General features: G+C 45.1%; 1 protein-coding gene across 4 annotated transcripts in view; it reads left to right on the top strand.

Annotated features, from left to right (window-relative positions):
• The window catches only part of LOC128746586 (CUB and sushi domain-containing protein 3-like), a 237,853-nt gene that overhangs the window by 174,841 nt on the left and 46,587 nt on the right, over nucleotides 1-16,425 (top strand). For all 4 annotated transcript variants that reach the window (XM_053843734.1, XM_053843732.1, XM_053843731.1 and 1 more), the window contains 6 exons: nucleotides 697-891; nucleotides 1,282-1,455; nucleotides 3,500-3,673; nucleotides 6,231-6,404; nucleotides 10,285-10,470; nucleotides 12,579-12,752. In XM_053843734.1, coding sequence (XP_053699709.1) covers nucleotides 697-891; nucleotides 1,282-1,455; nucleotides 3,500-3,673; nucleotides 6,231-6,404; nucleotides 10,285-10,470; nucleotides 12,579-12,752 — 1,077 coding nt within the window. The remainder of the gene's footprint in view (nucleotides 1-696; nucleotides 892-1,281; nucleotides 1,456-3,499; nucleotides 3,674-6,230; nucleotides 6,405-10,284; nucleotides 10,471-12,578; nucleotides 12,753-16,425) is intronic.

Below are 16,425 nucleotides of genomic sequence, written 5' to 3'. Positions count from 1 at the left end.
ATACAAGTAGTGCTCGGCTATATTTGCTCAATTTAATCATTTGTGCCATTTGTTTCATTCACAAATTCGATAACATACATTTTAGTGAGTGACATCGAAGCTTTAGTTGTTAGTGGACCTTGTCATCCGGGCAAGTGTGACCTGCGCCTCTTCGATCGAGTCTTCAATAAGTCGACGCCACGTTGACGGGTTCTGATTCATTTAAAAAAAGTCCCTGCTATCCGTGGAGTTCTGAGATTCTGGCTCTGAGATCAACCGATCTGTCATGTTCTGATCGGATCATGACTTCTTTTGTGCGTTTTTCACCTGCGATCAATTCCCTGATCAATACCCGCCTCAACAAACCGACACGTCATGACTCGTGACGAAGCCAGTATATCTGTGTCTGTCTGTCTGATCAGTCAGTGTAGCAGAAGCCAGATTTGCACTGAAGACAGTCTTGAGATTTATGGGGCAGTTTATTATTTTTATTATTCCAGTGGGATCCAATATCAGTTTAAAAGCCACAGGAGTGAGAGCGAGTTTGGCGCAGGTCCGGTCAAATGCTACGCACCACAGAGCTGAGTTTGTCTCTATTATTTCAGTTTTTACTGGCTCACGAAAACTCTAAACAATTGAGCAGGGACATCCAAATGTATTGCTTTGCTGCTGTCAATACTGGTCTCTGCATTCGCTTATTCATTTATTTTTTGGCAGTGATGTCATGCCCCAGTCTCAGCTCCTTCTCCTTGGATCACGGCAAGTGGAGAATCGTGAACGGATCGCACTACGAGTACGGCACCAAGATCATCTTCACCTGCAACCCCGGATACTACCGAGTGGGACCCGCCCACATCCAGTGTTTGGCCACCGGCGCTTGGAGCTGGAGAAACGAGAGGCCTCGCTGCAAAAGTGAGTCCACTCCAGGGTTCATGTTAGAGCGCGTGTGCATGCTGGAGGAACCCATGAGTCGCCATTCTGACAGCTTCATACCAAGCCTGACCTGGTGAATAAGATGACTGGGCAAGAAGCGCCTCCTTGACATGAGCCTGACTGTGGGATTTGAAGGTCTGATTGACTCAGAAGTACAAGATGAGAGTTCACTTTCTAACTGCTAAGCTGTAAATCAAATAGAAAGCTGTGAGTGAGCTGAGTTTTCAAACGCCGCTGTGGATGTCGTGCAGCGCGGTTGAAATGACTCAGCTCCCCCATTGACTCCTGAAATGTTTCCAACCGCCTGCCAACACGCTCACTTATCCAATCTCCTCGTCCCTCATCGTCTCCGTCCTCTTCTCTCTCCAGTCATTTCCTGCGGGGAGCTGCCCACTCCTCCTAATGGCAAGAAAATTGGGACACAGAATACGTTTGGAGCGTCAGCCATTTTCAGCTGTGACCTGGGCTTCGTTTTAACCGGCTCCACCGTTCGAGAGTGTCTGCTGTCGGGACTGTGGAGCGGCCTGGAAACCCGCTGTCTGGGTAAGCACCGCCCCTCTCTCTCACCGTCTGTTGTGACTGTTTAGAAACAGCTACCGTTATGAGGAGCGTGGAAACGCTCATCCTAATCACTACAGAGGTTGAGAGACTTGAGAAACAGACATCAATAAATGAAGGGCTTTTTTGCGATATAGCTTAGAACTAGGACATTAAATAAACAATTCATTATTTGAACTGAACATTTTGGTCACCTGTCAATGTACAGCAATGAAAAAATACCTGTTGATCCAAAGGGTGACATGTCAAACCCCTCGATGCTTAGCCATGAGGGAACGTGGCTCGGCTTGAGGAAAGTTGCAAAGTTCAATCTCAGTCAAATCCTTTTCAGCCACACCACCTTTAAGTTGTGTTTGTGTCTGCACGAGGGCGACTCCCCTTTTGTGAGGCTGAAGCCTTTTGTCGTCCCGCATTCTATTTTTATTTGTCAGCCAAGAGGTGAAGTTCAATAGTGAAATAGTACCCATTTCGAATTGTTGCTTGCTCATTTTGTCATTTCAAAAACGTTTCATTTCAAGCCCAAGCTTTTCTTCACTACTGCAGCGCTGCAGGACGGCGGTAGCAATGAGAGCATTGCATTCAGTGATGCTATAAAGCCATCAAAATGAATCGAGGGCAATTGTTTCTGGTAAAAAAAAACCCAGACTGTATCAACCCTCCCAAACCTATTTTGAGGCCGAACACCTGCGGTTCTACCTGGCAACACTGCGCCTTTCAACATGTGGCTCGCATGCTCCAACTGACTCTCACTCTGATCCAGAGTTCTCCAACATGCCACTTGTAAATACACAGCTCCGCTGCTCATTTAGTGGACGTGCGGTGGCGACAGGACGTCAAGTGAATTGACTAGAAATTGGAATAACAAGTCTTCGAGGAGGACAGAAATCTTTCACAATTAAGGACGGGAGAGGAATCTCATATCAGCGCGTGGAGGGAACGCAGACACATGTAATTGCTGCGCTGCATTCAAACCCATGCTGCCGCCGCCGCCGCCGCGTGCCAGGGATCTTTGACTGGTGCGTTTGTCAGCTGATCAGCCCCGTGGCTGCGGCACTTCAAGATTGGCTCAGTTCATTAAAAGAGCAGCGCTCTTGTTTGGCGATATGACTGTCGGGCCGGGACCTCGCGGCTTTGTCGCCTACTTCAGCACTATCTTCACTCGGTCTGGCTGCTCTCGACTGGAGTGCGATAATAAAATGCAAGGCTGAGTTTCTGGGTGCTGGAGTGAATTAAGGAAATCAGTCGCGCAGTCAGTGGCAATTTCGGAGGTTTTAAGTGGCGGCGGGAATCTCAACAAGATCCCTCTTCGGTGAATGGGGTTTATTGTAGCTGAAAGCAATATGATGCTGCGCATGAGCGTGTTTGCACAGGTTTGCAGCGCCGAAAGCGTCGCACAGCTCGAGCGAAAATGTGTTCATGCACGGACAGTCTGGGCGAAACATTCTCCTTTGACGGAGACGTCTGTCGGAGTCGTGTCCAGAAAGCCGTCGGTTTGAGACGGCAGCGTTGGCAGCAGTCACAACACTCTTGTTTGCTTCTTATCTGATGTCATGTGACAGCGTTTTGATGGATCCCTCGTGACATCAGACTGAAGGCCATTCCCGCCAGAGCGGCTTTTTGGATTTGATTTCTTCTCTATCTATCGCACTTCAAGTTTCTCTTGCGTCGCTAGCATACAGTGCCATCTTAGCAGGAACGTTTGCTAAGTTGTTTAGACCTGGTGTTGAACGAAGAGACTAGGAAGAGAACAGTGTGTTGCTGTATGTGACATTATGCTGCACTACCCTGTAATAACAGTCCCTGTGACATTCATTTCAATCTGACAGTCATTATCTGAACAAAGCAGTTAATTATTCCCAAAAATGGGATGCACGGGAAGCTCACGCTGCAGTCCAAGGATAGAGCCTTGTGGCAATCCATGATAGAGAGTGCAGTTGAGTATACTGTATGTTTTTCAGTGAGAATTGTTGTCCATGAAGAACTGCGTTTCTCCGTCTCCTCACTACGGAATGTCTTCTCCGCCCTGCAGCGGGCCACTGCGGCGTTCCGGAGCAGATCGTGAACGGACAGGTGATCGGCGAGAACTTTGGCTACCGAGACACTGTGGTGTACCAGTGCAACCCTGGATTCAAGCTCATCGGCTCCTCGGTCCGGATCTGTCAGCAGGATCACAGCTGGTCGGGGCATCTTCCAGTCTGCATCTGTAAGTGAAGGAAAAGTAGCTCCATAAAACCTCCGATTTTTTCCCTGCTGAGATTAAATTCCTCGATGGCACGTCACTTTAGCTCACGTCTCGACCAACCCTGGCCGCTTGGCATCTTTCTTTCGTCCCATTTCCTTCGCTTCTCGTGGCATCAGTCCAGTCCTCATCACCTGAGGTCCCGGGTGTCCGGTCCCTGAACATCTCATCCCTGGATGTGACATGATAATCTGTCCAATCCACGTCACCCCCATCACATCTGTCAAAGGTTTCGCTACACATTTGCCCATCGCATGTCCCAAACATCGTCCCGTGTCACATGACATCACACCCTGCTGATCAGCCCTGCTCTTCTAGTGACCTGGCTTACCAGGGCTCATGTAAACATCTTCCTCATGAGCGACGCTTTACTTCATCTCAAAGAAACTTCTGACATGTTCTGGTCACTTAATGAACCAGTCCGATGACTGTCACATGACCCGCCCACTTGACCTGTCCAGTCTCATAACTAACCTAGCGGCCCATTAGACGCCCTCCTGTCACTTCATGTCAAGCGTGTCACGTTACTTTCAGTAGTTCAGCGGTCAAACTTTTCTCAGCGGCGCTTCTTTGATAAACCTTTTTCATAATTTTATAATTTAGAAAACTCTGCAGCAAACACCATGACTGTTGTTTTCAACACTAGAAACACGCACACGCTCTCTGAAACAGTTTCTATTTTGCAGATATTTTTGTTTTTGACAGCTGAGTTGGTTAGAGTTGAAACGTATTCCCTGGCTAGAGTAGTCTAGCGCCTCTCCACACCGACGTCCTCCTCTGTCTCTGGTTCGACCTGACAATTAGGGATGACAAGTCTTCACTCACTTGGCCCGAGACACACCTGACAGCAGCACGCTACGCTCAGGTCACCTTGCAAACAGGCCACAATTTATGTCCTGTTCATCTCGGAACGCTGCACTTTAGAGGCAAAATTCCTCAGTATTCTCTTTGCTTTTTTGGCCTCCACTTCATGTACTTCACTTAGACTTTCAGTGCTGGTTAGAAACAAGTGAACTAAGAAGTGATTTGATTTTGGGTTCTCCTGATTTCTTTCTACTTTCCCCTAAGATTTTCAATAGGTCACATGACCAGCTCCTTTTAAAACAGGCAGAAAACATTTGACAAAACATTGACATTTTAATTTCATAAAACGCAACAGTGATTTACCAAAATAAATAATGGTCCACATGTTACCGACATTTGCAAGGTTTTCTTTTTCATTCCTTCGTTCGTCATGTCTCTCACCTTTGTCTTGAAGCAGGGGTCCTTCACCTTTTTGATGTCGAGGCCCACTTTTCCCAGAACAAATGGACCCGGGGCCCATTCAAGTCATACAACTGACTCATTTGGGATCAAAAACCATATTTAATGTGTAAATGATCTTACACTTCAACAAACCAAAACCTTGTGAAATGACATGAAACCATGTGATGCAAAGATATTTGTCACAGAAAAGTCCAACCAGCAGCAGAACCAGGTGCAAGTCATCAAAAAAAAAATACACTTGCTGCAAACTGTTGAGAAAACTGAAAAAAAAACTGAATAAAATTCTGAATAAAATTAATGTAATAAAACATGTCTAAATATCATAAATAAAAATAATATATTTTATGTAAACTCCAACTAAGATATAAGTAAAGTGTAAATCAAAGTATCGCCATAAAATTTCATTTCCAAAACTGCTTCAACAGGTGCTTTCATGAACAGTTTTTACTGTTCTTTTCAAGAACTTCTCCACAGTTGTTAACTATCACAGATTTGCAGCTGGCAAGTCAATTCAGTGACACACTACTGCCACCATACATGGCTAATGTAATAAAACTTGAGCGTCTCGCGGCCCAAAGGTGTAAAACAAGAAAACTTAAAGTGGCCCTCTAGGGGGCGCTCGCGTCCAACCAAGGGCCCCGGCCCTATGGTTAAGAATCACTGCCTTAAAGGACGGCCGTCGCGCTACTGCCCCCTGCTGTAGAACTGAGGTAATTACAATCGTAATATTTTACATCAAATCAATAAAACATGTTCAAGACAATGATTATGGGACTAAACATCAAGTCTAACCCAATGTAGGTGGGGGTCTGTGCTTTTCTAGTGACATAGCATTTTATCACCTCTTCATTGTTCAGTGTTCAACTGTACGTTGTCAGAGCCACCTCAGTTTGGGCAACTTAAAGTCCAAACAACCAACTCCACTTCCCACGACATGTGACCGCCAAACACCTTTAGTTGTGTTGCATTGTGCGCTCCACCGGATTGTGCCTTCAGCTTGCATTCTTGTTAGTATTCCATCACGTTGGCCGGCTGCTTCATCGATCCTCACCCTCGTAATGCAGATCTCCTCACCTATCGACGTGCTGTTGTTTCCTATAGAAACCATGTTGTTGTCTTGTCTCATGCTGCTCAACAGGGTCAGTCATTTGATAATGCTATTCTCGTGAAAGGTGTCGGAGCATGTCAGTGACTTTCATCTCCCTTCATCCACCGATCAAATTTAACCTGTGTTCCATTTTGCTCTCGACGTCAGCGGTCACGTGCGGACACCCAGGAAGTCCCATATATGGCCGCACCGTGGGAGACGGCTTCAACTTCAACGACGTGGTGCAGTTCTCCTGCAACAAGGGCTACACCCTGGAGGGACCCGCCTCCGCCCAGTGCCAAGCCAACCGCCAGTGGAGCCAGCAGCCGCCGACATGCCGAGGTGAGGCTGGGGACGAGATGGCGATTGACAGGCCATAATTGAAGGAGCGAGAAAGATGCAAATACGGCTCGACAGTTGAGCTCTGAAGCTGCCTGTCAATACAGCAGGCCTTCTGCCGGATGAATTTAAACACAAATCATTTATGTTCCTTGGATGTGGTCCAGTTGGTGAAATGTGTTAAGCCTCTGCTAAAAAGGTTTCTACAGGTTCTGCTTTTGTGAGCAGCTGTTTCAATCACGCGGAGGGAAAAAGGTGCAGCTCAGAGTGGATGTTAGTTTTTCACGTCTAAATGGACTTCTGCTCACATCGACCTGAAGACATTAGAGCCCCAGAGAGGGAGGAGGTCTGACTGTAGTGAGCCAGGCTGCAGTCAGGCACCACCGGGCTGAGAGGGGGCGCTCCTAACTGAGGGACCCTTCAAATCACGAGCCAGTAAAACCATGAACAAGATAATATGTGATGATACAAGATTACAACTGGTTGGACGCAAGTGAGTGAATGAGTGGCTAAAATGAGTGTTGTAGTCGAGACCCTTTATCACAAGACCAAGACTTTGACCGAGTCATCGCCAAGTCTTTGAGGGCCAGAGATCCAGTTGAGATCAAGATTTGAGGGCCCGAAAAATTTCAGTTCCTGATTTATTTTGAAAAATGTCTGCCGTTTCATTTTGCAGTAAGCAATGCCGTACATATGTGTATCTCTAATAGTTCGGTGCAGCTGTGTTCAGTTTGGGCTTGTCGCAAGTCTCAAACTTGGACTGTCGAAGTAGCAGGACCAGTGAAACTTCAAAAAAAGTGTTTTATAATCCAGATAATATGGCCCATAAGTCTGAAACTAAACAGTCTTCTGTTTGAAATGATCAGGGCCCTCCCGTCCTAAAGCAGACCCTTCCACAGGTACGGACCGTAATAGCTAAAAAAGAGAATACTTCCCGCACTGGTCAGTCAGAGAGGACGGATATGATGATGATGATATGATGATAAGTGAGAGCTAAAATCACAGTCAAGAATGGCTCTGTTTTTCGTCCAAAAAGTAGTTGGTGTAACGCTGAAAATCACCTGACTTGAGGTGAAGAAAGTTCTGGCTGTGTTGTGCAGTTTAGCATGAGTAAACAAGGCGCCTCTGCCGACAAGCTAATGCCACGAGTGGCTCTCCAGCAGGAGGCCCTGATTGTTTGGAGAGCCACGGTCAACAGCCCAGAGGTTGTTTGTCTCCGACACTAATAAATTCATGAGGACACCTCCAGTTTTCATCCGTGAGGGGCATTTGAATCTTTCATAACTGGCATTCAAGGAACGAGGTGCAGGAGCTTCTCATTTCGAGGCGTGTTATGAAGCAGTCGTGCAGCGGATGAACTGTATAATGGACGGTCAGGGAGCGGGTGCACTGACACGGCAGAACAGATAAAGGTGCTGCTCTGACATGACTTTCCTAGGAATGCTACAGCCGCCTCAGAGCCTCGGCAGGAAGGGAACAAACAGCCTCTGAATATACATGTCAACATCCAAGGCTTCACGCGAACGCGCTTTTTGCCACCAGGACTTCTGAATATATGATCCGTTTCTTGTAGAAGTGACTCCTTCTTTGTTGGTCAAATTTTGGTTATTGGAGGTTCCCTTCATGCCAAAATGCTGAACCATAGCTCATCTCTTTGGGTCTTTATAAAACCACCCTTTTACTATTTTTTTTTATTAAACAAAAGTTTTTGGATCTTAAAAATATTCTATATTCTATAAAAAAAAATCTATTTTTTTTCATTTCTTTGATTAGGTTCATCCTTCACATCCTTGATATCTATTTTTATTTATTTATCCATTCATTTTGTTAAATCATAGATTTCTTTTTTTGTTTGTTTTTTAAGTATTTTCTTCATTTTTTCATGTATCATGTGGGAAAATGAAGAGCAATGTATATACAATAACTGAAAATGTTGAATAAAGTAGTATTAGTCGCACGAATGAAGAGCCATTCACAGTTTCACTGTACCCAGTGTGTACTTCACTCCCTCCTCATTTCCTTACCCATATGACTATGGTAAACTAATGTGAGTGTGTTGAATAACTTAAAATGTTTATGGAGTATAATGGGTTAAATTCTTAAAGACTGAATTAAAAAAGCATTTTATTTCTTTATGGATTTTCACTTTTCATGAGGGAGTTTGGTACGTGAACCCAAAACCTTATTTTTGAGGTGTAAAATGATTTTCATTATGGTTTGTGGTTTTTAAAACATATGAAAATATGTGTTACTTTAATCATGACAATTCTTCATTTTGTTCAAAGTACTTTTGCTCAAAAGTACTGCTCTTACTTACGCAGTAGCTGCACCAGCAGCGCCGGTGCCATGCTCTTTGTAATACTTCGCGCTCACGTATCAGCGTGCGCATGCAGCATTTATAGAACATGAACTTCCCCGGCAAATGAAAAAGCCGCGGGAGTTTGACATCTATGCGAAATCTCGAACGCGGCGACATCAATTAAACATTACACGTTAAATTAACTGGATCAAGAGTGGGTGTTTAATTGCCTCTTACCTCCGCTCTCTGGTGGGCCAGGCCTCCGTTTGCCAGCCCCTTTAAAAATATCGTGTCCTGGCACGGCTCTGCTGGCAGCGGGAGGCGAGGTGACACAATTTCCGCCTGTGAATGGCACCGGAGAGACGGACCTGGTGAAGGATCAAAAGAGCGAACTCCACTCTTGTCGTGGAGAGAAGTGTTGACGCACACAATTGAACGCACATTTGGACTGTCTGTTTAATTCAATGCTTCTCCGGACTCGCTTTTAAGTTCTGCATCTCTATAAAATAGATACCTTTCAAGAGGTTTTCTCTGCTGTCTTCAAGGGTTTTGTCGTTGATATTGACGCAGTTAATTTTAGCCCCATCTGCGGAGAGGGGAAAGAAGAAGAAGCGCTTGTGTCATCAAAGTATTTCTGATATTGTCTTGCATTTGAACACACTGACAAGAGGCATGACATGAAAATATAATTCAGCATGGAATGAAAGATGCAAACTTAAAGTTGCATGTGAGAATAGGGGTCTTGTTCTCGAGTGAGGGAAGGATGGAGACTAGCAAGTAGCAAGAGTTGGACTCTCACCTGTGGGCACAGGCTGTTGGGGACTCCTCGCAGGCTCAGAGATGGTGGAGTCCTAGCTGACATTCTCACTCGACCTGCCATCGTCTCCGCCTGGAGAGGCAGAACTGTGGGCCTCTTGGTTAAGACTGCTGCCCCCACGACTCCAGGCAGATTAGTTTGACAGCTTCTAGTGGAAACTGAAGTGTGTTTCTTGAGCAGATTGAATCCCAAAGAGACGTGGGTCACTCGGGGTTTTGACCAGGTTTAACTCATTGTCGGAACAAAGTGGCTTCTCCAATAACTATCTTTAATGGCAGATATTGAAACCCTGTAGCGCAGAAACAGCAGATTTAAGTCACTTTAATACAATAGAAATCTGTTTTCTCCATTGACTGGAGCCGTCCGTCATCTTTTTGATACGTTTGCTTTCAAACAAAGACCCGTTTTGCTGACAAATGACGCCGAAGCCCATTGACTAATTGCACAGTGAAATCACACTTGGGTGGATCGTGGTCCCGCGTTGCATTCAGCCGTTTGTTTTTGTGCGTTTGGCTGTTTTTCCCCATTGAGCTGTAATTTATTTGCCAGTAGAGTGCTCACATCACCACGCAAATAACCTGGGTGAACTCAGCACCGGCGGCTCGGCGGAAAATAAAAATGTTCCCGGTGAAATCATTAGTGTGATTTAAACAAGTTAACTCTTTCACGTGCGAAGTGAATTCATTTCCAGGGCTCAGTTCAGCTGGTGAAGGGCGCCCAAGCCGCACCCTTCCCCCTGCTCACCTCAGTATTTCTCTGCTTCACAGTGGTCAACTGCACAGATCCTGGGATCCCAGCCAATTCCATCCGGGAGAGTAAGATCGAGCACGGAAACTTCACCTTTGGCAGCGTGGTCTTCTACGACTGCAACCCTGGCTACTACCTGTTCGGCTCCTCGGTGCTCAGCTGCCTTCCCGTGGGCCACTGGGACAAGCCCCTCCCAGAGTGCCTGGGTAGAGTGTCCTCTCCTTTACTAGCGTCGATTCTCAGCAGACGCCTGGTGTAGCGACCTCAGCTCATGATTGTGATGGAGGAACAGATGCGTGATCGTCGAATGCCTGAAGGGCCAACGCCGTGTTCTTCTAATTGAGAAATGGCAAAACTGTCAGAGGAGCAGTTGTTTGAGATAACGCTGGAAACAAAAGCATTTACAGCGTAACAACAATGATTTATGAAGCGTGAAAGTGGATGAACTGTGTCGTTATAATGTAACAATCCAACATCTGGTTCATTGGCTGCGGAATTACAGCTATGACTCAACGTTTTCTTTCAGGACGCGATTAAAATGCTGCCTTTAGAACCTCGCGGAGATGACTGTGTGTTTTCAGACGCCCTGCTTTCAACTTCAGAAAAACCTGTTTGTCTGATGAAATCTCCTCCGGACTTGTTTATTCCAAACGCACTCTGTTGGAGTGTGTGTTGCCAGAGTTTATTTTGATTTCAAGGCTGTGAAATCACACAAAAAGGAAGAAAATAAAAAAGGGCTTTTGTTTCCAAGAAAAATAAACATTTAGATGAGAGAAGACACAAAATACAACAGGAATTTTCAGCGGTATCCCATGGTAATAGCTGCCAAATGAAATTATTAAAAATAGGCAACAATGAATTTGATTGTACATTACATAAATTTCCTGAGGGGCCACGTTATGTACTGTGACTGTAGTGAGGGGCCATAGTGCAGCCATTAAGAAAAATCCTTCATATGACAAGAAAACTCAATAGAGGGGGAAAAAAATCACACGCTGACAGTGATATTATGTGCAATTATGAAATTTCAACTCATAAAAATGAAACAAAAAATGGCTCTTATTTATTGTAAAATTAGGCATGAAAGATTCTGAATGTGTCTCAAACAATTCTAAATCCATTTTCAGTTCCAATGTCTTTTGAGGGACAGGAAATATGCACAAAATATCTATTCTATTCTATATGCACAAAATAGTCAAATGAAAAGACAGAAGGGTATAAGGAACTTATATTTTATTTGCACTCATATTAAAAATAAAAATGGTCAGTGATCAGTTTTACGCTGACCACATAAATATAGTCAAAGGGCCTCGTGAGGCCCCTGGGCCAGACTTTGTCCAGGTCTGTAATAGAGGGTTTAAAGCCCGAGGCGAAGGAGTAAAACAGACGACGCAAGTATCACTTCTTCCCTCTCTGAAGAGCTGAATTCTTAGAGGAAAGTCCTAAAGTTACCCCAAACCCTTGACCTCCTCAGGTCAGTAGACACCTCTTCTCATGCAGCAGAATCTCTCCAGCATTCCATCCAATGACAGACACCCTTGAAAGAGCCTTGAAATCCCTGCTTTCTGTCACAGTAGTGAGGGAAAAGTGGCCTGTTGAGGCACCACTTTGGGGTAGGTTGAACCTCTGCCCATGAAGTCACCCGATTCTCCATTCTCCCTGGTCCTTTCTCCAAACTGCTTTGGCCAAGGCAGTGAGTTGATCTAGGTGAGGTAAGGTGAGGAGCAGCCACGTGGTTTCCCCGCCCACATGCTCTTCCTGGGTTTGCTGTATCGGCACGCTGGCCTCCTGACCTTCCCAGAAGGCAGGCCACCGACTGCTGCCATGTTCGACCTACAATCCTTGTTCCCCTTCCCCTGCAGTAAGCACATATCTGTTGACATCGAAACCTAAAGTGAAGAAAGCAAATGGAACGACAGCAGAAACCAGGTGAATTTCTGTCTGCGCTGAGTGAAGCAGCTCAAATAGAGGACGGAGATTGGATTCCAAAGTTACAGGGCTGAACAGAAAACACTTGTTTGCCTCCAAGCCTGAATTTGGCACAGCTCATTGAAGGCAAGGTGGCTTTGTGGCAGGTGCGTTTTGGGGGTCGGATCTGGAGAAGCTTTTTCAAGGATCAAGGGCCACTTCTTGGAGCATTTACAACCCATAGTCATGTTTTTTTGGTGAGTAGGCAGTGAGGGCTGTGAAAGCTAGTATAACAGGATATAAAACACTCAGAGGACTGAGGATGGGAAAGTCAGATCTTTGAGGCACTTAAGTGTCTTCCCCTGTGACTCATCTCTAAATCCAGTTTCCTTCCTCCTGTAAGCAGAGGTGGACTGCAGTCATCCTGGTGCGCCCCCTCACGGACTCATGGTCGGGGAGAAGTTTACCGTTGGCTCCACGGTGCGCTACTCCTGCTCCGGCGACCACCAGCTCATTGGAGACTCATCGCTCACGTGTCAGCTGAATGGACACTGGAGCGGCCCACTTCCACACTGCTCAGGTACACACAACACAACACACTGGAATGGCAGCTTCGTCAATCAATAACACACTCGTGTACACAAGAGAGTGAAACCAGGGCGAGTCGACTGAATTGAAAATCAGCCTAGATTTACTTCATTGTCTTTTTATAAAGGGACGAGCGAGTCATTTTTCTGTGCTGGATGAGTCACAAGTTTCTTGTCTGCGTGTCGGAGAGTTGAAGAAATCTGAGAAGGTAGAAGCACCAAAGCAAAAGAAAAGGAAGGAAACTGACAGACAAGGAAAAAAACTTTCAGGGTGAAGGATATTTTCTGCCGTCAGCTGTGGACGTTTGATGGATTTGTTTATTTTGATGAATGTGGTGCAATAGTTGATAGTAGGAACTGCAATTTTATTTTAAGTATATAAGTGGCTTCTGTTTTTTTCCTGTTTGCCAATGCCAATTGTACCCCATTTAAGTTGGATTTATTTCACGTGCCTCTGCCAGCTCGCGTCTGAGGTCCTCTGTACGTGACTTTACCACGCTTGTCTCCTAATTACCATGTTTTCGTCATGAATCTCTTGCCCCAACTAGCTGTACTAGCAGTATTTTATCATCCGGTTTTCTCATGCTGGGTATGAGGAGTGACACAATCCTGCTCATTGTTTGGAAGGAGGCGAGAGACCAATGACACACTTATGCTTCTGTCAGAGTCTTTGCTATTAGCTGGTGCTTCTTTGTCCCGCCTAACAGGAAGTAGAAGTTTTGGTACCATGAAATATGCAGCAGAACCACCCTTTGTGTTTCTCTGTCATCTGCTGCATTTTCTGTGTACTGTGTTCAGAGAGAGGCCATGTGATGGAGTTGCTTTCGTAAACGTCTGCATCTTGTTTTTCGCGAACAAGAACGCGTTGAACTCGACTGCTGTGTTATTACTGGCTGAGTCCAGCAGGCTGCTGCTACTCAGCTTTCTATAAAGCTTAGCATAGCATAGCATAGCATAGCATAGCATAGCATAGCATACACCTATGACAATGTGCTTTACTGCTCCCAGTGGTCACAAATATGTGTTTGAATAACTTATAGATGAATAGCTTTATGCCTGCTTTTCTTTTAGACAAGAAATACCGTCCCAACGTTATCTCCGACTTACTAATGCGGTTATTGGACCGTCATCACTTTGGGACTGTTACGTTTACGCGCGCTTTCTGTTATCTTTGGGGAAAACAGTTCAAAATTTCACCACTTTACGTTGATGCCACATATGCTAGCCACCAAAACCGTCGCCTTAACCAGGGTTCTGTCCAGCAGTGGTCTGAGGCAGATGCCAGAGATGAAGATTCTCTGTCACAGGTTTATGTTATCATTTATTTAAGCTTTTCCTCTGTTGATTTGCTAACCCACAAACTATAATCCCTCCATGCCCCTCTTTCTTCATGAATTCTCCTAGCGGGATGTTGGCTTGTTTTGTTCGGCTCATTGACCCACGGCTAACATTCGCCAGCCGACTTGTGTTCACATGGCGCCCTGTGAACCCTCCACTCACCTTTAAAAGTTCTGATTCACTCCGACGCTGGAGCAGCACTGGGGAGAACTGGTTCGTCTGTATGTCTTCCAAGTGCATTCGGTTAGCTGTTCAGGTTTGAAATGACATCCATAAAGTCTAATAAAGCATGTGATCATGATGTGTTTGTCTTGGTATTTGGAGCAGTGTTGCAGGAAATGTCATTATTCTCTCATCACTTAGGCTTCAAATTCTATTTAGTTGTCTGAACAATCTGTTTGGCACCCAGCGCTCGTGACAAATGAGCCTGTTGAAAATTGATAGTTGCTTGTGATATATTACTTAGTGGTATTTCCATTTCCCCTGATCATTGTTGTGTGGAGAGGATTTAATGGATGTTACACTTTAACTCCACGTTTGCCATTTTTGGGTTTCTTACTTGTTAGAAAACCAAGAGGTAACTGGACGTTTGGGTTAGAAAGTGCCTTTCCATCCATCTTGTGACGCTGAGGGGTCACAGCAAGTTGCTCCTCTGTGTCTCCTTCAGTTCACATAACCACAAGAGCAACCTGTAAAAATGCCAGAGCCACGTCCACTGTCCCTCGTTGTAGTGAGTTTCAGGCGGGAGTCACTCCTCCTCTTCCCAACCGTGACATCACAATTACACTTCCGAGTGGGGCTGTTTTATCCCCAAAAAAATCAAAGCGAAAATGAGAAAAACCAAAGCAAATTTGTACCGTCCTGCTTCGCTTTGGGGGCGAAATTAGAAACTAATCAGTTAAAAGAAAAAATAAAAAAAAAGCTTTGTCGGCACTTTTTTATGACTTTGAAGCTGATGAATTCAAATGCACGGTAATAAACATCTGCTACCGCCCGGGAAGACAACACAACCGCAACACAGCTGGACGCTGTTTCACCAAAAGTGCACTGCAGCAGATGCCGGGAGAGTTTTTAATGGAGCTCCAGTGTGCACCCTTTTGTTGAGTCACAAACTAAACACTTCATTCGCACAAAACACAGAAGAAAGATGGCGAGTGCTCGACACTGAACAAGGGTCTGAGACACCAATGTGCGGCAGAATACCTCGCATTGGTGCAGGAGGTGACGGTCATGGCCCTCACGCCGATACGCTTTGAAGCAAAGGTCGAGGAGGTGGGTTGTGTGGACTCTTATTAGGTCTCAAACTAAGAAGCTTCTTTTGGTCAAACACATCTCAAGGAGAATTCAAGGACGTCATCCTCTCAGTCATAGTCAGTACAGAATTGTCACACGTTGTTCAACAACATGGCGCCATCCCTCCGCAGAAATCGGAACGTATATATTGCGGTATATCTGTAGGAGCAGCCTGGACCGACGTCATATATCCCAGTGTCCATCCTGGCATCGATCTGTCCTCTTATGTGTCCTTTTTTTAATTAGTGAGTCGGCAGGTGGGGTGGTGTGGAGGGAAGGGGGGAGGCATTCAACTGCTTCCTCACCGTTTCCCCTCTTGTGCTCTCATGGCTGAGTGGAGGACCTTGTTATTTCCTCACAAAGGAAACCCAGCGGACATCAAGGCGCCGACCGAATCCACTGATACTGACACAGACGATAGGTGTCCACGTGAGCGCCTGTCTGGGCCGCCTCACCTGGACACATGAAATGGCAACAGCTGCGTTGGGAAACACATAAAACTGCCTAAGTCCCGAGTGTAGTGTGTCCCATATATTCATGTTGTTACTCAGGGTTGTTCAACTGCAGTCATGTATCGGTATTGGAGGAAATATTTTTCATTTTTAAACAATATTTGCCGCGTTAATATTTTGTAAAAGTCAGGATACATGGTCACGCTGATATGTTAGGTGTTTCATGAGAAGGCAATTTAGCTTTTTTCTTTTATGAATAGCATTGTAAATAGAAATAAATACAGAAGGAGATGGGGAAATGAGACAGACATGTTTTTAAAATACATTTGAAATGTGATTCAAACCTGTTTATAATGGGTGAAAGACACTACTCTCACTGGCAGATTTTGCGTTTCAGCTTTTGCTGTGATCGCAAGAAATTACTTGAAATGAGTCACATTGAGGCAATTTTATTGTTTTTTTAAAGAATATTTTCTGTTATTATTCTGAGCTACTCAATGCATCATTTTTCCACAAGAGCGAAGTTACAAAACATCTTTTTTTCCCTCATTAAATTGGTAATTCCAATATACTGGCTTAGTTA

The sequence above is a fragment of the Synchiropus splendidus genome, chromosome 15 (assembly GCF_027744825.2).
Source record: "Synchiropus splendidus isolate RoL2022-P1 chromosome 15, RoL_Sspl_1.0, whole genome shotgun sequence".
In the NCBI taxonomy this organism is placed as follows: Eukaryota; Metazoa; Chordata; class Actinopteri; order Syngnathiformes; family Callionymidae; genus Synchiropus; species Synchiropus splendidus.
This window is presented reverse-complemented; position numbering and strand designations above follow the sequence as displayed.